The following is a 26,437-nucleotide window of genomic DNA, read 5'->3' as shown; positions in this document are numbered from 1 at the left end:
TCTTGCTGATTTGTCCACTGTAAGTAGCTTTTCAATGTGGCTAATGGAGTTTTACTCATTAAAGGAATCAAAGAATATAGCACCAGTAGAGGAAAGTGGCATTATGCAATACATCAGACATAATTTTAATCGAAAGTCTGAGCGAGCACAAGGAGTCAAACGAATTACTCCTGCTTCTATTTCATATGTTCTTGCCGTATGTCTTCACTTTCTCGGTGACAAATGACAATAAGGATTATTTTAGATTAACTAAAACACATTTTTGAGCTGAACTTTCTTCTAATGCAAGTACAGGTGGCAATGGTATTGAAGCAATTATTCTCATAAAGAAAAGTAAATGAGAAAGAAAGCAGTGTAGCTAGCAAAATGGAATCGTTTTTAGAACTTTTTGGGAGAAAGAGCCTAAAGAACACCTTATTAGCTTAAACTTGAAGCTTAATGAACTGGAAGCTGAAGATACAAAGGACTTTTGTTCACATATTAACATAGATTATTTTCTTTCTTCTCCAAACCTAATGTATTTCTGGCAAAAGATAACAGTTACAATACAGTATCAATCTGTTTTTAAAATACAGCTTCCCAAAACATGTCAGTCTTTAACATCTAATTTCATTGTTCTTGTAGATTTCCTGTATGATATCAACTTAAATAATAGTATTTACTGGATGATATAAAATTCTGCTGCTTTGCTGTGCATATAAACAAAGCTATGCAGTGAGTTAAACACCTTCTCCAAAAAAATCACACAAGCCAGAAGCTTTCTTCCGGGTCTATAATGAGATCTTACTTGTGAAATTAAAAGGTTAAGTAAAATACGTATTAAATTCAATCTAGACTCATCATTCCCCTGAATATACTAATACGATTGATTATCCTCGCAATCAGTGTTAATCAAGGAAATACACACACACAACACTCCATAATTATGCCATGTAAACAGGAGTAACTCATGGCTCAAAGTTCAAAGTACCAAGTAAATTTATTATCAAAATACATACATGGCACCATATACAACCCTGAGATTCATTTTCCTGTGGGCATACTGAATAAATCCAACAACAATAATAGAATCGATGAAAGACAGGACCAACTTGGCCGTTCAGCCAGTGTGCAAAGGACCACAAATGTGCAAATACAAAAAGAAAGAAATAACAATAAATAAATAAGCAAGAACATGAGATGAATCGGAATCAGGTTTATTATCACTGGCATGTGTCGTGATATTTGTTAACTTAGCAGCAGCAGTTCAATGCAATACATAATAGAGAAGAAAAATTAAAATAAAACAATAAAGTAAGCCAATTACAGTATATGTATATTGAATACATTAAAAATCATGCAAAAACCAGAAATAATATATTAAAATTGAGGTAGTGTTCATGGGTTCAATGTCCATTTAGGAATCAGATGGCAGAGGGGAAGAAGCTGAGTGTGTGCCTTCAGGCTTCTGTACTTCCTGCCTGATGATAACAGTGAGAAAAGGGCATGCCCGGGGTGCTGGGGGTCCTTGAAAGTGAGTTTATATGTTGTGGGAATATTTCAGTGATGGGGCAAGTGAAGTTAAGTGAAGTAAACCCCTTTGCTTCAGGACCCTGATGGCTGAGGAGTAAAAAATGTTTCTGAACCTGGTGGTGTGAGTTCTGAGTCTCCTATACCTTCTTCCTGAAGGCAGCTGTGAAAAGAGAACATAACCTATGTGGTGGGTGAATGCTGCTTTCCTGTGACTATACCCGGTGTAGATGTGCTCAGTGGTGGGGAGGGCTTTATCTGTAATTTTCTAGGCCGTATCCACTACATTTTGTAGGATTTTCCATTCAAAGGCATTTATGTTTCCATACCAGGCTATGATGCATCCAGTCAATATACAATCCACGGCACATCTATAGAAGTTTGTCAATGTTTCAGGTATCATGCCAAATCTTCACAAACTCCAAAGAAAGAAGAGGCTCTGTGTACTTGCTTCATAATTGCACTTCAATGTTGGGTACAGCACAGGTCCTCTGAAATAATAACACTAATGAATTTAAAGTTGCTGACCTTTCCACCCATGGTCCCCCAATGAGGACTGGCTCGAGATCCTCTAGTTTCCTCTTTGTGAAGTCAATAATCTGCTCCTTGGTCTTGGTGACATTGAGCTAGAGGTTGTTGTTGTTGCATCTCCCTCCTATATGCTGGTATTGGAATAGTGCTCAGGCACACACAAGTGTAAAGTGATTACAGCAGGGGACTAAGCACACAGCCTTGTGGTGCACCTGGGCGAATGAGATTGTAGAGGAGATGCTGTTGCTGATCTAAACTGACTGAGGTTTGCAAGTGAGAAAATCAAGGATCAAATTGCACAAGTAAGTATTGAGGCCAAGGTCTAGAAGCTTATTGATTAGTTTGAGGGAATGATGGTACTGAATGCCAGATGTATGCATCTTTGATATCCAGATGTTCCAGGGTTGAGTGAAGAACCAATTAATCTACTACGGACCTGTTGTGCCGGCCAGCAATTTGGAATGGATCCAAGTCACCTCTCAGACAAGAGATGACATGCTTCATCACCAACCTCTCAAAATACTTCATCACTGTGGATGAAAGTGGTACTGGCACAATAATATCTTAATAGCAATAAATGATAAACATAATACTTCCTTCAAAATATATCTACTAAATATTTACTTATATTAACGAAACATAAGATTCATAAATATTGCTCTTTCAAGGACACGTAAAGAGGGGATAGAGATGTATGCCTTTCCACCATGCACTTTGAATTGAAATCTAATTTAACCCTTGCAGGAAATGATATAAAAATCAGCTTGTGTAAAGAGTGATATACATACAAAATGAACTGCACCTCTTGAGGCCAGAACACCAATTCTCTGGTTACATTCACAAATGTAATGAATGCAATCCCAACTAAAAAAGAGAAAAAAAAAATACACATCATCTCCACCTATTCTAACCCATCAGGCTACTACACTTGTACCATAAAATTAATTCCTACATGTTGTTTTGAAACAATGGACTTAAAGCAGAACAAATAGGTGCCTTACTACTCTTACCACTGCCTAGACATTGAATGATGGCCTCAATTACACTTTCTAGCCTGATCGCCATTCCCCAAAACTTCAAAATTATTCCTCAGCCTTGAATGTATCTAATGAATCATGATGGACTCAGTCCACTAATCACAAGATTGGCATTGCTCTATCTTCTGAAGATAGTTGGGGAGTTGAAAATAATGATTTGTCTTTCAATGTAAAGATCCCAATCCAGGATGCCACTGACATCTTCTGCCACAAGGTAAAGCTGATGACAACCTCATCTTCTGTCAAAGCAGCAAGGTTATTTTGGAAAATTAACAGACAGCAAATGCAGAGCCAACAAAGGAGGAGCTCAACAGGTTACTAATCTGTGGAGGCAAATGGATATCTGATGTTTTCTATCAGAACAGAGTGTGGAGGGATGACAGACAGTACAAGTAGATGAAAGGAATAGATAGTAGGTGGTAGGTAGAACCAGGTGAGGTGGGGGATAATGAACAAGTTAAAGTGGTTGGTAGGTGAGGCATAGAAATAGATAAGACCAAAAAAAAAACAAAAGACACCCACACTACCCTGGGATAGAAAAGTACAGAGATACACAACCCACAGTAGAAATTCTTCCTTGTGTCAGACTAAGTGGCCAATCTTTTATACTACCTGGTCCTAAGTATATCCTTCAGCCAACCAACATTAAACTATGGGAGACATCATTACAGGATCAATAGAGATACAAGAAACTGCACACGCTGGAAGTGGAGTAACAGAAAACACTGGAGGAACTCAACAGACCAGGTAGTATCTATAGAGGGAAAATCAACAGATGACATTATGGTTCTGAAGCCTTATCAGGATCTTTTATGCTTTTAGAACAGGGAACAATACAGCACAGAATTGAGTCCTTGGATACACAATGTTGTGCTGAATTAATGAAATTAATAATCAAATACCCAACCAAACTAATCCCTTCTGCTTATACAATATCCATATCCTTCCATTTCATGCATAATCATGCCTGTTTAAGATGCTTTTCAACTTCCCTATCGCATTTGTCTCCACCACCATCTCAAGCAGTGCAATCCAGGCATTCACCACTGTGCTAAAAGAAAACTCGAACTACACATCTCCTTTGAACTTACTCCCTCTCACCTTAAATGCATGCTTGTTGATATGTGACATTTCAAATCTGGGAGAAAATCCTGAGAACAGAGGTGCAGTGGGCTGGCCCCCTTCCTGTCAGTGCTGCTCGGCAGTGTTTACTCCCTCACAGTGTTCACTCCCGTCAGTGTTCGCTCCCCGTCGGCGATCGCTCCCTGTCGGCGCACACTCCCATCAGCGTTCACTCCCGTCAGTGCTGCTCCGCATTGTTCACTCCCTGCAAGACAAGCTGGATTGCTTGTGGCTGACAGAGGATGAGACAAGCTGATTTGCCTTCGTCTGCTGAGATGAGGAACTGCTGCATACTTATTCTTCAGAAACGTGGCTCAAGGACATTTCATTTGTATTCTTAACTTCTTCCTGTACCTGCATATTAGCTTTAAATTCCTTGTACAGGAACACTAGTTCTCTTTAATAACCCCTCCTTTCAAAGTAGAGGATCATGCATTGCCCCTCATTATACTTCATCTGCTACCTTTTTCCTCCTTCTCATTATTTAGTTAGGTGCCTTAACAAATTTTGCATCCTCTTGATTATTTAATTTCCCCCTATATTTGCTTCATCTGTAATTAAATACATTACAGTTGGACCCCTAATCTACCTCACTAATTCTTGAGACGTCATCAGCAATCCCCGAATCACCTAGCTAGTCAGGTCTTGCTGACATGAAAATGATTACTTAATCTTAAACTCTAATTCATTTTCTGTTTTGAACCAAGACTGTGGTATACCGTGCATCTATATTACCCACAATCCTCATGGACCTGTGTTGCTATTTATCAAATGCTTGTTGGAAAACTACATTAGTTCTCCTTTATTCATTCTGCAAGTTACATTGAAAAACAAAATAATACATGTGTTAATCATTGAAGCTTGATATCCAATCACTGAATTTAATATAATATCTTTTAGGTGCTGATAATTAAGGGCTGTAATCTGGTAGTTCTTCACTAAACAAAACCTCTCAATGCTCAGATAAGAGTTGAAAGTGGTAGGACTACCCTTCAAAGAGTTTTCAAGTTTTAAACACCCTCTGTTCCTTTCTAAGAAAGGTTTGTTCATTGTCATTGTCTGGAAGATTTGCACAAAAAATCTTATTCAAGTAATGAGTTTGTATAGATTTCAAAAGCTGGTTCAAAGTCGTCGTGCCATTTGCTACTGCACACATTGTAATAAATAACTAGATCGGGCAAGCCAGACTGCTTTAAAGTGTTAGGTTTGTCTGAAATTGATCTATGTATAATCTTGTAATCAGAAGTCAATTACTAGCCTCTGGCAAGGTTTTGCAACTCAATTCATGCAAACTTGAACTTCCAACTCGAAGTTCAACTTTGCAATGAAAACTGATTTCTACAATGAGCAAAAAGAAGAGCATAAATTTCCAAAAGGACTTAAACTGAACTTTAATCTGATACACTGCACTTTCAACAATAGAGTTCAGTATGGTAATTAAAGGCAAATTGTGAACTCAATACCAGTGTGAAAATTGAATATACAATCTTACACACAAAAGTAATTATTTGCTTGACTCTCCATGCTCATATATACAGCACCAACAACAAATTGTCTTTGTAAGACTTGCACAGGTATGCAACATAAAACAAAAAAAAACCAGGAAGATAACATTAATTGTTTGACAACAGAATGTACACCATTTGCAAAGTTACTATCATTGTGTATTTAATATGTCAGTAATATTTGAGTAATATTGTAAATATGTTGTTTGATTAAGGTTTCATTAGCAGAATCAAAAGAAAGCTTACATGGCTGAATTGAAGAAATTGTTACAGCATTGCCTATTCAGTTATGGGCTTAATGATGCACTGAGAGATAGTTTAGTTTGTGGAATCTTACAAGAAAGCATTCAAAAATAGCTCTGAACTAAAGCACAACACACATTTTAAAGAGCAGTTGAAATTGCTATATCAATGGAAACAGCAGTCAGGGATGCAATTGAGTTGCTGTCAGAAAGTGAACGTGAACAAAAGTGCAATGTCAAAACAGAAACATGCCTGGCCAAACTAACTGTGTTACCGTTGTGGGAGATGCTCACATACACAAGACCAATGCAGATTTAAAGGTGAAACTTGCAGAAAGTGCAACAAAGTAAGTGTCATAGTCCGGTCCGTGAAGTCCAAGTTCACGGTCCAGTCCATCGACCCTTGCTCCAGGTTTTCCTATCTACCCTGTTTCTGTCCTTGTTGAGCTAATTGAGACAGCTGATGCTAGTTGGGGCTGGCTGCATAAATACCTCCAGAGACCAGGGCGTGGTTGCTGGATTGTTCTTGTCCTTACTCCTTGTATCCCTTCCCCTGCCTTCTGTTTCCTCGCCTGAAGCCCTGCCTTGTCTTGCCAGTAACTCTCACCTCACCCGAAGTTCTCATCTTGCCTTGCCTTGTCAGTAGCCTTGCCTTGTCTTGCTGTCTGGTTCTGGAGCCACCCTGTACCTAGCTCCTTTCCTGTCCCTTGCCTCCGCCCAGGTAAGCCAGGCCGTCTTGCCATTACCTGGGGTTGGTTCTGTCCCTTCCTTGCTTCTGTCAGGTGGTGATCCGCGCCCTGCCCAGGTGATCTGCGCCCTGCCCAGGAGGAGCCTGCCAAGCCTCGCCTCAAGTCTCCAGCCTCCAGCCTTGCCTAGTCTCCAGCCTCCAGCCTCACCTAGTATCCAGCCTCCAGCCTCACCTAGTATCAAGTCTCCAGCCTCCTGCCAAGCCTCGCCTCGTCTCTTGCCTAGCCTCGAGCCTGTAGACTCCAGCCTCTAGCCTCGAGCCTCTTGCCAAGCCAAGCCAAGTCTCTAGCCTCAAGCTTCAAGCCTGTAGATTTCTGCCTCGTCCTGCCTGCCTGCCAAGCCTCGTCCTTGCCTAGTTCTGGGGTCCGAGCCAGAGGCAAAACCCAGGTACTGGGTCCTTGTCCAGTCTCTGGCTCAGAGTCCAAGCCCGGGCTCCTAGCTCTCTTGTTCAGTCCTGTTCCAGGTTCCTGGTTTTCCTGTCCATGTCCTTGCCATCACCCTGTATCCTAGTCCTGTCCCTAGTACTTCAGTGTCTGTGTCTTGCACTTGGGTCCGTTCCCAGCCGTGCCCTTATGACAGTAGGACACATACTGTACACAGAGCATGTCAGGCAGACAAGAATAAATAGACTGCACAGGGAAGGAGATCAGTAAGTCAAGTTGCAGTTTCAAAAAAAAGCACTAATCTGTATGATTTGATAATGGTGACAATGATACAATTCTGAGTAGCCTTGAGATTTACAATGTGAAAACTAACGAGAGACAGAAATATGGTTTATATCAGAAGTGAACCGCAAGTTAAAATGGAATTAGACATTAGCTCAGATCTTTCGGTCATTCCACAAAATGAGTTTGAACAGCATTTCAAAGATACTGAACTAAGGTTTGCAGATATCTAACTAAGAACTGATACTGGAGAAAGTTAGCTCCTGTGGGAATGACATTCTTAACAGTGAAATATAACAACCAACAAGCCACATTGAGCTTATATATGGTTTAAAAAAAAACAGGAGGGCCACCATTGTGAGGCCACGCTTGGCTGAGACAACTGTAAATTGATTGGAGACCCATCCACCATTGGCATGCCACATCCCCTGCAAAAGAATCAACTGAAAGTGAATTAAGAAAGGTGGCACTGCATGATTCCACAACAGTGTTCAAGAATGGCATTGGAAAACTCAAACATAAAATAGTGCTGAAGGAAAATGCCACACCCATGCTTTACAGTTCCTTGTATGAGTTAGATCACATGAATGCCGAAGAAATTCTTTCCAAGGTTGAGTGAAGCACATGGGCAACATCAGTGGTTCCAGTAGCCAAGAAGAGTGGCTCTGTCAGAATCAGTGCTGAGTTTCAGGTCACCATCAATCCAGTACTGAAACTAGATCAGTACCCTCTACCCAGGATAGAGGATAACTTTGTAAGCTTTTCTGGTGGGAAACACTTCTTCAATGTGGACTTAGTAGAGGCCTACCTACAGAGTGAGATGGAAGAAGAGTCCAAAGTGCTTTTCACCATAAACACTCACAAAGGGTTTTTATCAGTATAACAGGCCTATCTTTGGAGTAGCATTTGCACCTCCACTCTGGCAGAAAGCTTTGGACCAGGCACGGAAGGCTGGATGACATAATTGTTAGCAGCAAGGATGACAACAAACATCTCCAAAATCTCAAGATAGTGTTATAAACTAAGATTATAAGCTCAGATCACAATGCAACAAGTATGATTTATTCAAACCAAGAATTGGTGTACAATGATTGCAGAAATGTGCTGAGAAAATTCAATCAGCAGCAGATGCCCCAAGGCCAAAAAGGCATGTCACAGTTGCAATCCATTTTAGGATTTCTCAATTACTATAACAGGTTTCTGCCAAATCTGGCTATTGTGCTCCACCTCTTGAATTCATTACTATAGATCAGGAAGGAATGGCAATGGACAAAGCAGTGTGAAGTAGCTTTCTAAGAGGTAAATGGCAACATCAGACACTGTACTCAAAAACTATGATGCCACACTGTCCTGTGAAGCTTGCCAGTGATGCCTCACCTTATGGTATAGGTTCAGACATATCACATTATGAGTGACGGGAGTGAACGCCCCATAACGTTTGCTTCACATTCCCTTACCGCTACAGAGAAAAATTATGCACAGATTGATAGACAAGAGAGAAACCTTGAGGCTTGTTTGGGGTGTAATAGCATTTCAATCAGTACTGTTATGAGAGAGAGTTTACCCTTATTACTGATCATCAAACACTAGAGTCCATTTTCAATCCACAGGTGTTCCACTAACAGCAGCAGCACGAATACAGAAATGGGCTCTATTTCTTGAAGGACACAATTACAAGATTGAATTTGGAGGATGACTAATCATGCTGATGGATTGTCCTGCTTACCTTTAGAAAAGTAAATAACTGAAAATTTTACAAAAGAGGACACTCCTCTTGACATATTCTCCCTATGCAAACTGAAAATCTCCCTATTACGGCACAGATGATCTAAATAAAGACCTCATACTGTCTCAGGTCTACATGGCAACCCAAACTTCACTTGCCTCATCATTGAAATGTTCCCACAACCAATGGACTTACTTTCAAGACTCTTCATCTCACGTTCTTGCAATTCATTGCTTATTTATTATTTCTTCTTTTTCGCATTTGCAGTTTGTCGTCTGTTGTACTCTGGTAGAACGCACAAGTTGGGCAGTCTTTCATTGATTCTGCTATGGTTATTCTTCTATAGATTTATTGAGTATGCCCATAAGAAAATGAATCTCAGCATTGTATGTGGTGACATACACGTACTTTGATAATAAATTTAGTTTGAACTTTGCTCTTTGAACAATAGTAAGCAAAGCACTCCAACTGAAGCAAAACCACCCTAATTTTTTATTCAATTTTATCAGTGAACAATAACATTGTGTTCTCTTTTCAATTACCTTCTGTACCTGTAATATAGTTTTTTGTGAACTTGTGTTCTCTTCATAGTTCACTTCCTAGTTTTGTGTAAGTTTCATAACTTTCAGTCTCTTCATCAGTTATTTCTATGCATTGTAAAAAGCAGAACCTCAGCACCAATCCACATTTGAGCTTACCACATCTTGCCAACAGAAAATGATCTATCTATGACCACAGTTTCCTGTTAACCAGCCAAGGAAAAAGGTGGAAATGCATGGAATACTTTCTATTTGCCTGGATGAATGGAGCACAAACAAATCTCAGAACAATCTTAACACCATCCAGGACAAAGCCGTTCATTTATCTGGCACCCCATCAACCACCATAAACATTCATTCCCTCTGCCATCTGCAGACAGCATCTACACTGTGTACCAGTGCAGTTTCCTGTCTAGGGTACTTTGACAGCATCCTCTAAATCTAAAACACCTACCACCAAGGACAAAGACAGCAGGTACACATCAACATCTGTTGGATCCTCGTCAGGTTATACCTTATCCTGATTTGGAATTATATTGCTCGTCCACATCTCTACTGCAATTGCCCAGATTCCAAAAAATGATTAAAAAATTATACCTTTTAATGACAATCTGAATATGCTACAGAAAATGAAAATAGTTAAAATCAAACCTGCAAAAGCAGCCTTTCAAAAGCAAGAAAGTTGTCCCATTTTGAGTAGGAAGCATGTCCCAAAGTCTGCACTGTTGCCATGGTAAGTTGCAAGAGCCCACAGTGATTTTCCAAAGCTTTCACATTGTTCTTGAATAACTGCACAAACGAATTGAGTTGTTCAGGTGTGACTCTACCTGTAACAAGAGAAGGATGCATGAAAGTTATTATAGTACATTTAGTATGAAGCAAGTATCTGGATTACATTATTGGATCCTTTGAACAAATGACCAAAAATAAAAACAGCATTATTGTGCATGTCATGTATTCTTAAGCAATCAGAAATAGTGTGCCCTGGCATAGAATAAGGTTTGATTATCTTCTTGTTTATCCTGTACTTATTCATGATGAACAAAACCACATACTAAGTGAAATTCAAAGCAGAATTCCCTATGGTAGTTGGTTATAGAGCAAGAATGCCGACAGATTTCTCCTAATAAAGATGAAATATCTGGAAACATGGAACGCTATTTATAATAATAACAGTGTTGATGTACCTGAACTGTGCGTACAAAATGATGAACCGTTCTTGAATGCATTACTTATAACATTTAAATACACAGTTCATATGAAGTTATTACAAGATTGAATTCTTTCTATTTATATATATTTAAAAGTGATGTTAAAAGGGTTTAAAAACTAGGAATTTCCAAATCTCCAGATAACTTTAAGATCTGCTCATCTCCCTTTCTCTTAAATGACTTATTGAAGTATTGCTCCAACTTTGTAACAGGAGTCAAATATCATTATGAGGACCCTCAGCAAAATGTTCTCCTAAATTGATGCAAATGCATTTCCAGTATCAGCAAAACCATCATCACTATCACCATTCTGGCAGAGACCTGATGGGGTAATTTGAACCCGAAACTTTTCTGATCTGTGTCACAATACTCTATGCTGTGCAGAGTAGCCAGAAACTGAACTACTAGGGGAGCAGACTTCCGCATACAAAAAAAAATCTAAACAACTTCGTTCTGCTTGCCCTGAAAAAGTGTTCAAACACTTCACTTGTATTCCATTCATTTTAGTAATAGTACAAAACAGCAATAGACTCTGATGTATTTCTGATTTATGTTTCAGTTTGTATATAGAACAGAAATAAGCCCAGCAGTCCAAGATGCTCCGCCAAGTAGTTGAACTGGCTATTAAATACTTAACTAAACTAATCATTTCTTCCTGCACAATGTTCATATCCTTCCACTTCTGCATACTTATGTGCCTATCTTTAACACCTCTATCGCACTTGCCTCCACTACCACCACTGGCACCACATTCCACGCAGCCACCACTCAGTAAAAATAAAATTATCCAATCCATATCCCCCTCGCCTTACATCCACGCCTTAAATGTATTAGACGTTTCAGTCCTGGGGAAAAGATATTAATGTCTACTCGATCTATGCCATTGTAGTTTGTAGTACTGTGGTTTTCAATATTTTACTACTGCTGACCAACAAAGCAAGAAAGTGAACCTAGAGCAGAAACGTTGCAACTACAACACAATTACAGTTTTATAATTTGAATAAGAATATTTTATTCAATCTAAGGTGTTAGACGGTGCAGAACAATTTTTAGTTGAATACAGATCCTACAATTTATTAGACAGAAGAAAAGTTGCGAAGATATCAGGTAAACAACAGAAAACAATTTATCTGTTTAAGTATTAAAGACTCTAGTTAAAGTAATTAGGTCAAAACTGAAGTCAACAGAAAAGTATGATTAATAAATTTAAATCAACTCACATAAATGAAAACCAAGTATAATATCAAAAATATTCAATGGAACTAATGAAAATGAGCAAAACAGATAACAAAACCAACAGCAAATGAAAGAGATTAGAAAACAAATAATGGATCAAAAATACATTGTTAAGAAAATCTTGAATAGTGATCAAGAATAAAGGCAGCAATATTACTTTATATTAAACCAAGAGAATAAGACGACAAAGAGACACCAGAAACTGAGAATCTGGAAGAACACAAAGGAGTTGGAGGAATCAGGCAGCATCTATGGAGGGAAACAGCCAGTTCACATTTCAGGTAGAAAACATTCATCTGAACTCAAAGACGATATATGAAAAAAATCAGTCATAGAGTAATACAGCACAGAAACAGGCCCTACAACACACCTAGTCCTTGCCAAACTTATTCTGCCTAGTCCCATCGACCTGAACCTGGATCATTGCCCTCCATTACCTTCCCATCGATGTACTTCTAAAAAAATTCTCTTAAATGTTGAAATCAAACCCGCATCCAGCACCTCTGCTGTCGGATCGTTCCACACTTGCACCACCCTCTGAGTGAAGTTTCCCCTCAGGTATTTCACCTTTTACCCTTTACCCATGACCTCTAGTTCTTGTCTCACCCAACCTCAATGGCAAAAGCCTGGTTGCATTTACCCTATCTATACCCCTCATAATTTTATACAACTATCAAGCCTCCTATCATTCTCCTAAATTCCAGGAAATAAAATCCTAATCTATTCAACCTTTCCTTACAAGTCCCAGCAACATCCTTGTAAGTTTTCTCTGAACGCTTTTAATCTTATTGATATCTTTCCTGTACGTATATGACCAGAGCTACACAAAACTCCAAATTTGGCTGCACTAACAACTTCAACATATCATCTCAACTCCTGTACTCAATACTCTAATTTATGAAGGCCAATGTGCCAAAAGCTCTCTTTGTAACTCTATCTACCTCTGATACCACTTTCAAGGAACTTTGACTCTGTGTTCCCAGGTTCCTTTGTTCTCCCACACTCCTCAATGCCCTACTGTTTACTATGCAAGTCCTATCTTGGTTTGTAATCACAAAATACTCTGCAGATGCTGGGGTCAAAGCAACACTCACAACACGCTGGAGGAACTCAGCAGGTCGGTCAGCATCCGTGGAAATGAACAGTCAATGTTTCGGGCTGGAACCCTTCATCAGGACTGAAGAGGGAAGGGGCAGAGGCCCTATAAGGAAGGTGGGGGAGGGTAGGAAGGAGAAGGCTGGAAGGTTCCAGGTGAAAAACCAGTAAGGGAAAAGATAAAGGGGTGGGGGAGGGGAAATAGGGAAGTGATAGGCAGGAAAGGTGAAGGAATAAGGGAAAGCACAATGGGTAGTAGAAAGAGGTGGAACCATGAAGGAGGTAGTAGGCAGCTGGGGGAGGGGGCAGAGTGAAATAGCGATAGGGGAAGGGAGGGGGAGGGAATTACCGGAAGTTGGAGAATTCATTGTTCATACAAGGGGCTGGAGACTACCTAGATGGTATATAAGGTGTTGCTCCTCCAACCTGAGTTTAGCCTCATCATGGCAGTAGAGGAGGCCATGTATGGACATATCCGAATAGGAGTGTGAAGCAGAGTTGAAGTGGGTGGCAACTGGGAGATCCTGTCTGTTGACTATCCTGGTTTGTCCTCCCAAAGTGCAACACCTCACACTTGTCTGCATTAAGCTCCATCCGCTATTTTCAGCCTGTTTTGCAAGCTTTGATAGCTTTCCTCACTGTCCACTATGCCTCAATCACAGTCTCATCTGTAAATTTGCTGATCTGGTTAACCACGTAACTATCCAGATCATTAATATAGATGACAAACAACAACAGACCCACCACCGATCCCTGCTGCATACCAATAGTCACAAGCCTCCAGTCAGAGGCAACCGTCTGCAACCTCTCCCACAAAGCCAAATCTGAATCCAGTTTACTACCTCATCCTGAATACCAATCAACTGAACCTTTCTGACCAGCTTCCCACAATCTCTCAAAAACCCAGAATCCCCAAGCCTGTTAGCTTTACCTTTTACTCCAACAGGAACATACAAATTCTGTACTCTCATTATTTCCCTTTTGAAGACCTCCCACTTACCAAGCATTTCTTTGCTAGAAAACAATCTATCCCAATCCACATCTGCCGGATCAAATCTGATGCCATCAAAATTGGCCTTTCACCAATTTAGAACCTCAATCCAAGCCAAGACCAGTCCTATCCTTCTCCATAATTACATTAAAACGAATAGAATTATGATCACTAGATCCAAATTATTCCAATTTACACACTTGTCACTTGCCCTATCTCTCATTCCCTGATAGGAGATCCAGTGTTGCACTCTCTCTTGTTGGGACCTTCATATATTAAGGAAACCTCCCTGAACACATTTGACAAACTCTATCCCAAACAGTCCTTTTATAGTTGGGAAGTCACAATCAGTGTGCAAAGTTAAAATCTCCTACTATCACAACCTTATTTTCCTTGCAATTGTCTGCTATCTTACTACAAATTTGCTCCTCTAAATGCTACTGACTATTGGGAGGTCTATAATATAATCCTATTAACAGGGTCATCCCTTTCCTGATCCTCAGTCCCACCTATATAGCTTCATCAGATGAGTCCTCCTGTCTGTCCAGATTGAGCACTACTGTGACATTTTCCATGACTAGTAATGTCACCCCTCCCCCTCTAACATGTCAAAACAATGGACCCTCTGGGTTGCCAGACCTGACCCTCCTGCAACCAAGTCTTATTAATGGCTACAATATTGTAATTTCAGGTATTGATCCATGCTCTAAGCCCATTGGCTTTACCTACAATACTCATTGCATTGAAATAGACACAGCATTATTCCCGCCATGTTCAACCTTTCTGTTCCTGTCTTCGTATGTAGGCTTAACATTTTTTTTCCATAACCATTCCACTGTGCCCAAGCACTCTGTTTCCCATCTCTCTGCAACTCTGGTTTAAACCACCCTACTCCCCCCAACCCCCAGAGTAACACTAGCAACCCCTCCCACAAGGATATTGGTTTCCCTCCAGTTCAGATATAAACCATCCTGGTTCTACACATCCCACCTTTCCCGACAAATACTTATACAAATGTCTCCACTTACAGAAGAGTGGAAAAATGAATTATTGTTAAGAACAAGAAAAGACTACATTCAACAATCCACGAGACACAAGGCATAGGAAATGCTGGAGATCTAGAGCAATGCACAAAGGAGCTGGAGGAACTCAGCGAGTCAGCAAAGTGAACATTTGTCTTTCCAGATGAGGCAAACTTTCACATGTAAATTCATCAGTGTCTTCTATTGCATCCAGTGTGGTTTCCACCATATTGGGACACTGCTTCATTAAGCATCTTTGCTCTGTCTACACTAGAGCCGGGATCTCCCAGTGTTTAGCTATTTTAATTCCGCTTCCCATTCCCACACCAACATGTCTGTCCATAGTCTCCTTTGTTGCTCAGCTGAGCCTATACGCATATTAGAGGTCAATATCTCATGTTCTGCATTGGTAATCTCCAACCTGACAGCATGATCAAATTCTAATTTCCATTTACCACTCAGCACTCTCCCCCCTCCACTTTTCCCCCTCGTCTGATCTCACTGGCCCCCATTACACCCTTTCTTCTCTCCCTCCCTCTCCACCTGCCCATCACTCACACATTGCTCCTGCTGGTTCCTCTCTCCACCTCCTTCCCTTTATTTCATGGTCTACTGTCCTCTTCTATCAGATTCCAACTTCTTCAGCTCATTGTCACTTCTGCTTTTCACCTTTCAGCTTCTTGTATCATTCTCACTCTCCTTCTTCATCTGCCTACCTCTCCCATCACCTGAATCCACCCATCACTCACCTGTTCTTGCTCCACTTATTTTTACTTCTACAATACTGGTCCTTTCTCACTTTTGTAGAGACGCTCAATCAAGTTTTATTAGTCCTATACCCAATTTCAACAACAGTACCCTCCCTTTTCTTGTTCTCCAATATTTCAGCATGTTCAGACTCAGGACTCCGTTGTGCACTAACATTCACTTATGTTTTATTTGCCTCTTCTCCTGATAACCTATCAGTAAATTGAATACCAAAACAGTTTTGGTCATGGCTTCCCTCTACACATTAACCCACTTACTACAAGCCTTGGATTCTTTCCCATGTTTATTAACCATCTGATGAATATCTTTCACCCATTATCAAAATCACTTCTGCATCTTGATCATAACTTTTATTTTTTTTTCCCACTTCACTTTGACTTCACTCCCATCTCAGCTAACTTTTGGTCACCTTATGCATCAATCAGATTGATAACTTAATGTTGCAAGTATCAAAATTAATGTTATATATAAAACCCCATTATGGAGCATACTGGAGCAACTTAATGCATTGTATAAATAGCTGAACTAAAGGAAAACAGAAGAATTTTAACTAAAATGCATCAATATTACAAAAGCAATACTAAAGAGCGATGATGCAAAAGGACAATGGGATTCAAAATTTTCTTTCTTTTTCAATATTTTTATTAATTTCTTACATAAAAGAATAGAGTACAGTAGGATATATAATATAAATCGATTACAATATAATGAAATCACAGATAAAGTGTAATTACCCCATATCCACATAAAATTAAATTTAAACATAATATTGAAAAGAGATAATTTTATTATACAAAAAATCTAAACCCACTACCAGAAAAATAGCAGCTGTTAGGTTAAAAAAAAAGGAAGAAATCCTTAACATAGAGTAAAACATATTATTAGCCAACATCTGTGCTTAATAGCAAATCAAAGATTTTCAAAATAATTCAAAAAAGGTCCCCACAAGGTTAAAAAATCTTGTCTAGGTTCAGAAATTGAACAGCGAATCTTCTCTAAATTTAAGCAAGACATAACATCATGTAACCAATGAGTATGAGCAGGCGGAGTGGCATCCTTCCACTTAAGCAACAACGCCCTCCTGGCTATGAGAGAAATAAAGGCCAAATATGCAGATCATGTGCCTCCAAAATAATACCACTTCCTTCAACAATACCAAATAAGGCAGTCAAAGGATTAGGTTTAAAATTTACTTTAAAAAGCACCAAAACAATTTGAAATACTTCCTTCCAATATTTTTTCAAGACTCAGAACTCAAGTCCAAAACATACGGATTAGTGAAACTTCTCCATCATTACATGTATTACAAAGGGAGATATATCCAAATAAAAACGAGACAGGTTATCTTTAGACATAAAGGCTCTATGAACCACTTTAAATTGTAGAAGGGAATGACGGGCACATAACGATGAGTTATTAACTAATTTAAAAATTTCATTCCAAGTGTCCTCAGAAATTGAAATCTGTAAATCTTGTTCCCAAAGATTTTTAATTATATCTACATTTCTCATTCCCAACAACATACTATAAATATTAGATATAGATGCATTATGGAAGGTTTTCAAATTTAAAATTATTTGATTATGTAATTATTTATCTGGACTTTTAGGAAATGTATGTACTCGAGAACGCAATAAGTCTCTAATTTGTAAATATCAGAAAAAGTGAGTTCTCGGTCGGCTATACTTAACTGACAGTTGTTCAAATGAAGAGAGACTACCTCCAACAAACAAACCATGAAAACATTTAATACCCAATCTATTCTACTCTTTAAAAACTACATCAGATATAGAAGGCTTTAAAAAAGTTAGAAAAAGTGGGACTAGAAAGTGAAAAACTCAATAAACCAAAATATTTTCTAAGCTGAACCCAAATCCTCAAAGTGTGTTTTAACTACAAAATTATCAGTTAAATTACTTAAAAATAAAGGAATTGAGGATCTGAGAAGAGAAATGATAGAGAATTTATTAACAGAGTTAGCTTCTAAAGAAACCCAGACCGGACAGTCCTCTCGATTAATATAACCAAAACGTAAGATTCCGTATATTGACTGCCCAGTAATAAAACCTAAAATTGGGCAAGGCTAAACCTCCATTCTTTTTAGCTTTTTGAAGATGAACTTTATTTAATCAAGAAATTTTATTTTTCCATATATAAGAAGATATAATAGAATCCAAAGAATCAAAAAAGGATTTAGGAATGAAAACAGGTATGGCCTGAAATAAGTATAAAAATTTAGGCAAAATATTCATTTTAACGGAATTGATTTCAGCAAATCAACGATAAAGAGAGGGGTGACCAATTTGAAAGTGCCTTCATAACATAATTCAGAAGTGTAAAAAAATTTTCTTTAAAAAGGAATTTATAATTCCTAGTAATTTTTACGCCCAAATAAGTAAATTGATTTCTTACAATTTTAAAAGGCAGATTAGTATTAACTAATAACTAGTCAAAGGAAAAAGTTCACTCTTATGAAAGTTAAGTTTATATCCAGAAAACTGACTAAAGCAGGAAAGTAAAGAAAGTAGATAAGGTAAAGAAGACTCCACATTAGAAATGTAGAGAAAAAGGTCATAGCATAAAGTGAAACTTTGTGGGTAATACCCCTCCTTAAAATACCAGTGATATCATTAGATTCCTAGAAAGCAATAGCTAAAGGTTCTAAGACCAAATCAAAAAGCAAAGGACTCAAAGGACAACCTTGCCTAGTTCCACGATAAAGTTTAAATGGCTTAGAGTACCGAAAGTTAGTAAGAACCTGAGCGGAGGGAGTTAAGTAAAGTCATTTAATCCATTGAATAAAATCGGGCCCAAAGTTAAATTTTTTCTGAAGTTTTTTCTTTTCAATATGTTTATTGGTTTCTACATACAAGAATACAGAGTACAAGGAAGTGTATATAAAAGGTCAAAAAAAGATTTTAAAAAACTACCAATTACATAATATCAATTCATAACAACAATCTCATTACCCCGTATCCATGTAAGTTAGTCAATAGTTATATTGAAATATACTAATTTACTACAGGAAAAAAGTCTAACCCCTACCAAGACTAAAGCTGTTTATTGAGAAAAAAGGTAAAATACCTTCTCGTATAATAAAAAAATTAATAATAGCCAACATCTGAATTTAAACAACGAATTGAGGGTTTTGAAAGTTTTGAAGATAATTCAGAAAGGGTCCCCACAATGTTTGCAAGTCTTGACGAGATTCAGAAATTGAACGACAAATCTTCTCTAAATCTAAGCATAACGTAACGTCGCATAACCATTGAGCATGAATAGGAGGAGAAACAACTTTCCATTTAAACAAAAGCACCCTCCCAGTTATAAAAGAGCTAAAGGCCAAAATATGTAAATCAGATGCCTTCAGCTTGATATCTTGTCCTGCAACAATACCGAATAGGGCCATCAGAGGATTAGGCTTAAAATTGACTTTGAAAAGTAAAGAAAAAGTTTGAAAACCTTCCTTCCAATATTTTTCAAGACATGGACAAGTCCAAAACATATGAACTAATGAAGCTTCTCCATTATTACATCTGTCACAGTAGGGAGATATATCCGAATAAAAATGAGATAGCTTATCTTCAGTCATATGGACTCTATGTACCCCCTTAAATTGTATGAGGGAATGGTGAGCACATAGCGATGAAGTAGTAACCAGTTTAAAAATTTCATTCCAAGTTTCCTCAGATATTGATGTCTGTAAATCTTGTTCCCAGAGATTTTGTCTAAAGGAATATTCTTTGTCTCCAGTAACATACCATAAATATTAGATATCAAACCATTATGAAAAGGTGTCAAATTAAAAATTACATCTAGTAAGTTTTTATCTGAGCTTATAGGAAATGTACATTATTGAGATCTTAGAAAGTCTCTGATTTGTAGATATCTAAAACAGTGAGTTTTGGATAAGCTATATTTAGCTGACAATTGCTCAAACAAAAAAAGATTTCCTCCAACAAACAGATGCCAAAAACATTTAATACCCAACCTGTCCCATTCTTTAAAAACTAAATCAATCATGAAGGGTTTAAAAAAATTAGAATAATGGGACTAGAAAGTGAAAATCTCAATAAACCAAAAAGTTTTCTAAATTGTATCCAGATCCTCAAAGTATGTTTAACTATTAAATTATCAGTTAGTTTAATTACAAATAAAGGAAGTGAGGATCCAAGAAGAGAAATAATAGAAAACTTATTAACAGAGTTAGTTTCTAAAGAAACCCATACCGGACAGTCTACACGATTAATATAATATAGCCAAAACATAAGATATCGCCATGATATTATTTCTGATCCGAATGGTAGATTTCTATTGGTTAGTGGTCTACTATTTAATAAAAAGGTAGTTTTGGTTAATGTTTATGCTCCTAATATGGACTGTCCGGAATTTTATAAATCATTATTTCATCAGTTCCCAAATTTGAATGAGTTTTCATTGATCTGGGGCTGAGATCTTAATACCTGTTTATCTCCAGCTTTGGACCATTCGGCTCCTCTACGGACCTTACCTAATAAATCTGCAACTTTGATTAATTCATTCCTTTCTGATTCTGGGTCAACGGACATTTGGCGTTTTTTGCATCCTCAGGAAAAAGATTTTACTTTTTTTTCACATGTTCACCATTCCTATTCAAGAATTGATTATTTCTTTATTGACTCTCGTCTTATTTCTTCAGTGATTAGATGTGATTATGACTCTATAACCATTTTGGATCATGCTCCACTTAAGCTTTCTATTAAAATTCTGGCCAATACACAAAATAATAGACAATGGCGTTTTAATTCGCTGTTGCTTCAGGACTAGGACTTTGTTAACTTTATGAATGAACAGATTGATCTTTTTTTTACAATTAACTATACAGAGGATATTTCTGTGAACATTCTTTGGGATACTTTTAAAGCTTATATTCGTGGTCAGATTATCTCGTATTCTGCTGCTTTGAGGAAGAAGCTGAAGCAGGAGGAGTTGGCAATTGTGGACAAGATTAAGGAAATTGATAAGAAATATGTTATAGCTCCTTCTGAGGAGTTATATAAACAAAGAACTGAACTTCAAATGGAACACAGTTTATTACTTTCGTCCTCGATTGTAAACCAATTAAAGAAAACAAGAAGTGAATTTTATGTACACAGTGACAAAATTGGCAAACTGTTGGCTAATCAACTGAAGTCTAATTATGCTAAATCTCAAATTAATCAGGTTTATAACCAAAATGACCGACTGATACTTGATCATGTGGGGATTAATCAAACCTTCTGTGATTTTTATTCTTCCTTATATCAATCAGAGTCTCCTCGAGATTCTAAATATATGAATGATTTTTTAGATAATCTAGACTTCCCTGAGATTTCACAGGATATGTCTTCTATGTTAGATACTCCCATTACCACGGATGAGATTAAGAATGTTATTTTCTCTATGAATTTGGGGAAAGCTCCTGGCCCTGATGGGTTTACCGCAGAATTTTATAAATGTTTCGCACCTTCATTAATCCCTTGGTTCTGTAGGGTTTTTGAGGCTTCATTAAAACTTGGTAAACTTCCTGAATCTTTCAATAGAGCGTCAATCTCTCTAATATTAAAGAAGGATAAAGATCCTGCTCAATGTGCATCTTATAGACCAATATCTTTATTAAATGTTGATTCTAAAGTTTTTTCTAAGTTATTAACAAATAGATTAGAAAAAGTACTTCCTTTTATTATTTCGGAAGACCAAACGGGTTTTATTAAAGCTCGTTACTCTTTTTATAATATTCGCACACTGTTAAATATTGTTTATACTCCCTCACAAAATGTTCCTGAGTGTGTTATCTCTTTAGATGCTGAGAAAGCTTTTGATAGAGTAGAATGGCCTTATTTATTTAAGGTGCTTGAAATGTTTAATTTTAGCTCGAAATTTATATCCTGGATTAAACTGTTATATCATTCTCCTGTGGCCTCGGTCCGTACTAACTCTTTAAGCTCACCTTTTTTCCCTCTTTTTCGAGGTACTCGACAAGGTTGTCCTCTTAGTCCTTTATTATTTGATATTGCATTAGAACCTCTTGCAATTGCCATTCGAGAATCTCCAAATATTACTGGGATAACTCGGGGCTTAAAGTCCCATAAAATATCACTCTATGCTGATGACTTACTTTTATATATTTCTAATCCCCAAAAATCCATCCCTGCTGTTTTAGAGCTATTAGCACAATTTGGTCTTTTTTCAGGTTATAAATTAAATCTTAGTAAGAGTGAACTTTTCCCGATTAATAAACAACTTCCCTTATATCATAACTTTCCATTTAAATTGATTAATAATTATTTTTCATATCTTGGGATTAAAATTACTTGTAAATACAAAGATTTATTTAAGATTAACTTTTTATCATTAATTGACCATATTATTCAACTTTCATCTAAATGGTTTCCTTTATATTTAACTTTGATTGGTCGTATTAATGCTGTTAAGATGTTTTTTGGGCCAAAATTTTTATATATATTTCAGGCATTACCAATCTTTGTTCCAAAATCTTTTTTTGATAAAGTTGACTCCAAAATTTCTTCATTTATTTGGCAAAACAAAAACCCGAGACTGGGTAAAATACATTTACAGAAAGCTAAGAGAGATGGAGGCTTAGCATTACCTAACTTTAGATTTTATTATTGGGCAATTAATATTCAACATATGAAATTTGGTTACTTGACCAGGATATATTATCCATTCCTAAATGGGTAGCATTGGAATTACAATCTGTTCAGGGTTATACACTTAGCTCTATTTTAGGTTCCTCTCTTCCTTTTGATTTGAAACGCCTTAAACAGGTGTCTAACCCGATAGTTAAATATACCTTACGTATTTGGTTTCAATTCAGAAAATTTTTTGACCTTAACCAATTTGGGCTAGCAATTCCTATTTTAGGTAACATATTTTTTCCTCCCTCTTTTACGGATCGTGCTTTTCAAATTTGGAAGACTAAGGGTATTTCACGGTTTTTGGATTTATTTTTAGATGGTTCCCTTATGTCTTTTGAACAATTATCTAATAAATATAATTTATCAAGAATACATTTTTTTAGATATCTACAAGTTAGAAATTTCTTAAGTACTATACTTTCTTCCTTTCCAATGCTTCCTCCTACATACATTTTAGATACTATAATTAACCTTAATCCATGACAGAAAGGTGCATTGGCTATGATTTATAATATTATTATGAAACTTAGGAAAGCTCCATTTGATAAGATGAGGGTAGATTGGGAACAGGAATTGGGGTTTATCATTTCCGTGGATGACTGGGGGCAGATTTTACAATTAGTCAATACTTCCTCTATTTGTGCTAAACATTCCCTAATTCAATTTAAAGTTGTTCATAAAGCACATATGTCCAAAGATAAATTAGCTCGCTTTTATTCTCATATTAATCCTTTTTGTGATAGATGTCCGGGGCAGATAGCCTCTTTAACTCATATGTTTTGGTCTTGCCCTACTCTGGAAACTTTTTGGAGAGACATTTTTAATATTATCTCCAAGGTATTGAATATAGATATCTCTCCTCACCCTATTACTGCTATCTTTGGACTACCTAAAATTTCCAGTAACCTTTCTCCTTCAGCCCGTAGAATAATTGCATTTCTTACTTTAATGGCGAAAAGATGTATCTTACAACATTGGAGAGAGCTTAATGCTCCAACTACCTTTTTTTGGTTTTCTCAGACGATATTATGCTTGAATTTGGAGAAAATTAGAAGCAATCTTTATGACTCCTCTTTTAAATTTGAACAGACCTGGAGATCTTTTATTCAATATTTTCAATTAATGTAATATATACCCTTTTGTTTTTTTTTACTGTTTTTAATGGAGGTCGGGATTGAGGACGTGATTTTAAGTTTTTTAACTCTGTTTGGTTTCAAGTTAGCCCATTGCTTTGCTTTGCTTTTAGTTAGTTGCACGGTGGGGTTTTTTTGGGGTTTTTTTCTTCCTTTTCTCTATTGATATATATATAAAAATTAGTATACTATTATGTTACCTTGGTATGTTATGTTTAAATTACATTGTTTGTATCATTTTTTTTGTATTAATATCTCCTGTAATTTTATTATATTCTAACAGTGTATTAGTGCCTATATGGCTTACCTTTCTGTATACTTATTCAATAAAAAGATTTAAAAAGAAAAGAAAGATATCGTATATTAACTGCCCAGTAATAAAACCTAAAATTAGGTAAGGCTAAACCTCCAGACTTTTTAGGTTTTTGAAGATGAACTTTATTTAAACAAGGATGTTTATTTGTTTAAATAAAGTTCATCTTCAAAAACCTAAAAAGACACTTGGGGAAGGCTATATATTTTCCATATATAGGAGGATAAAATAGATACAAGAGAGTCAAAAAACGATTTAGGAATAAAAACAGGTAAAGCCTGCAAAAGATATATAAATATAGGTAGAATATGCATTTTAATAGAATTAATTCGTCCAATCAACTTTATTGAAAGAGGTGACCAAATTAATGATATCTTTTTTACATGGTTCAATAAAGTAAGAAAGTTTTTTTTAAACAGGTGTTTGTAATTCTTAGTGACTGTTACACCCAAATAAGTAAATTGATTCCTTACAATTTTAAAAAGGAGATTAGTATTAATTGATACCAAATTATTTAAAGGAAATAATTCACTCTTATGTAGGTTCAATTTATTTCCTGAAAACCGGCTAAAATGGGAGAGTAAAGAAAGTACGCAAGGTAACGAGGTCTCAACATTAAAGATAAAAAGCAATATATCATCAGATTTTGTAGGTGATACCTCTCCTTAAAATACCACAAATATCATCAGATTCTCGAAAAGCAATGGCAAGGGGTTCTGAAGCTAGATCAAAAAGCAAAGGACTCAATGGACAGCTTTGTCCAGTTCGGTGGTGAAGTTTAAATGGTTTGGAATTTTTAAGATTAGTAAGAACCCGAGCAGAAGGAGCTAAATAAAGTAATTTAATCCATTGAATAAAATCTGGTCCAAAATTAAAATTTTCGAAGGTTTTAAATAAATAATTCCATTCAACCCGATCAAAGGCCTTCTCAGCATCTAAGGATATCACACATTCCGATATCTCCTGAGAAGGAGAGTAAATAACATTTAACACACAGTGTATATTAAAACGGGAATGTCAGTTTTTAATAAATCCAGTCTGATCATCAGAGATAATAGAAAGTAAAATATTTTCAATCCCACGAGCCAGAACTTTAGAAAGAACTTTAGTATCAACATTGAGTAATGAAATTGGTCTATATGAAGAGCATTCAGCTGGGTCCTTGTTCTTTTTTAGGATAAGTGAAATAGAAGCTTCAGAAAAAGATTGAGGCAAACTACCCAATTTGAAAGAATCCAAAAAGACTAAGTGTAACTACGGTATAATTAATGAAGAAAAAGCCTTAAAAAATTCTCCAGAAAATCCATCTGGATCCGGAGCCTTCCCCAAGTGTAATGAATGTATAGCCTCGGAATTTTCCTCATAAAAAATGAGTTGATCCATCTGTTTGCAATTTTCTGCAGAAAGTGCAGGGACACTTAATTGATCTAGAAAATTATTCTTACAGTATTATCTTTAGGGTAATCAGAACTATAAAGTTTAGAATAGAATTCTCGAAAGGTGTCATTTATTTCAGAGTAATCAGTTGTCCTATCACCATTAGTTTTGCAAATTTCTTTAATTTGTCGTTTAACTACAGAAGTTTTTAATTGGTTGGCCAATACTTTTCCCGATTTATCTCCATGAATGTAAAATTGAGTTTTATCTTTAAGAAGTTGAGTTTCAATTGTCCACGTTAACAGAAGATCATATTTAGTTTTAACTTCAACATGTCTTTTATATAAAACAGGATCTGGAGCTGTAGCATACTTTTGATCTAATTGTTTCAATTGATTGGCTAATTCAATTCTTTCTTTATTAGCTTTATTCTTAACACTCGCAGTATAAGAAATAATTTGTCCTCTAATATAGGCCTTGAAAGTATCCCATACAATAAGATTAGAAGTCTCTTCCTTTTTATTCTCTTCAAAAAAACAAAATAATATGCTTCTCTAGAAATTTTAAGAATTCCTTATCAGATAACAAAGTTGTATTAAAACACCAAAATCTGTTGGTTTCAGGAAGAACAGGGAGTTATAGGGTGGAATATTAAGATTCTTGAAGATTATTCGCTTGAGGTTATGCAGGAACATGCTAAGATTAAACAAGGTTTATTGGAATTTTTTTTAACAAAGGTTTTAACCCCTCCCTTGGCTACCCAGTTTGACTGGGAATCTGATCAAGACAGATCCTTCGAATGGTTTCGTTTGAATGCTGAAGCACAAGGAGTTTTTAAATTTGAAGGTTAACTGCTTAGTCTGTTTTTCCATGAAGATATAAGATTAGATGTTTAATGTCTGTCTGTATGAATAATTGTATCTTTTACTTTTGGTAAAGCTTTGCAACTAACTTCCTTTCGCATTTTTTAATATAGGTGTCCCCAGCTTTT

General features: G+C 36.7%; 1 protein-coding gene across 2 annotated transcripts in view; it reads right to left on the bottom strand.

The window, feature by feature from the left end:
* The window catches only part of scfd2 (sec1 family domain containing 2), a 303,002-nt gene that overhangs the window by 215,378 nt on the left and 61,187 nt on the right, over positions 1 to 26,437 (bottom strand). For both annotated transcript variants that reach the window (XM_063043149.1, XM_063043148.1), the window contains exon 4: positions 10,275 to 10,450. In XM_063043149.1, the coding sequence (XP_062899219.1) occupies positions 10,275 to 10,450 (176 nt within the window). The remainder of the gene's footprint in view (positions 1 to 10,274; positions 10,451 to 26,437) is intronic.

The sequence above is a fragment of the Mobula hypostoma genome, chromosome 3 (assembly GCF_963921235.1).
Source record: "Mobula hypostoma chromosome 3, sMobHyp1.1, whole genome shotgun sequence".
NCBI classification, from domain to species: domain Eukaryota; kingdom Metazoa; phylum Chordata; class Chondrichthyes; order Myliobatiformes; family Myliobatidae; genus Mobula; species Mobula hypostoma.
Note: the sequence above shows the minus strand (reverse complement) of the source record. Positions and strands in the feature narration are given on the sequence as shown.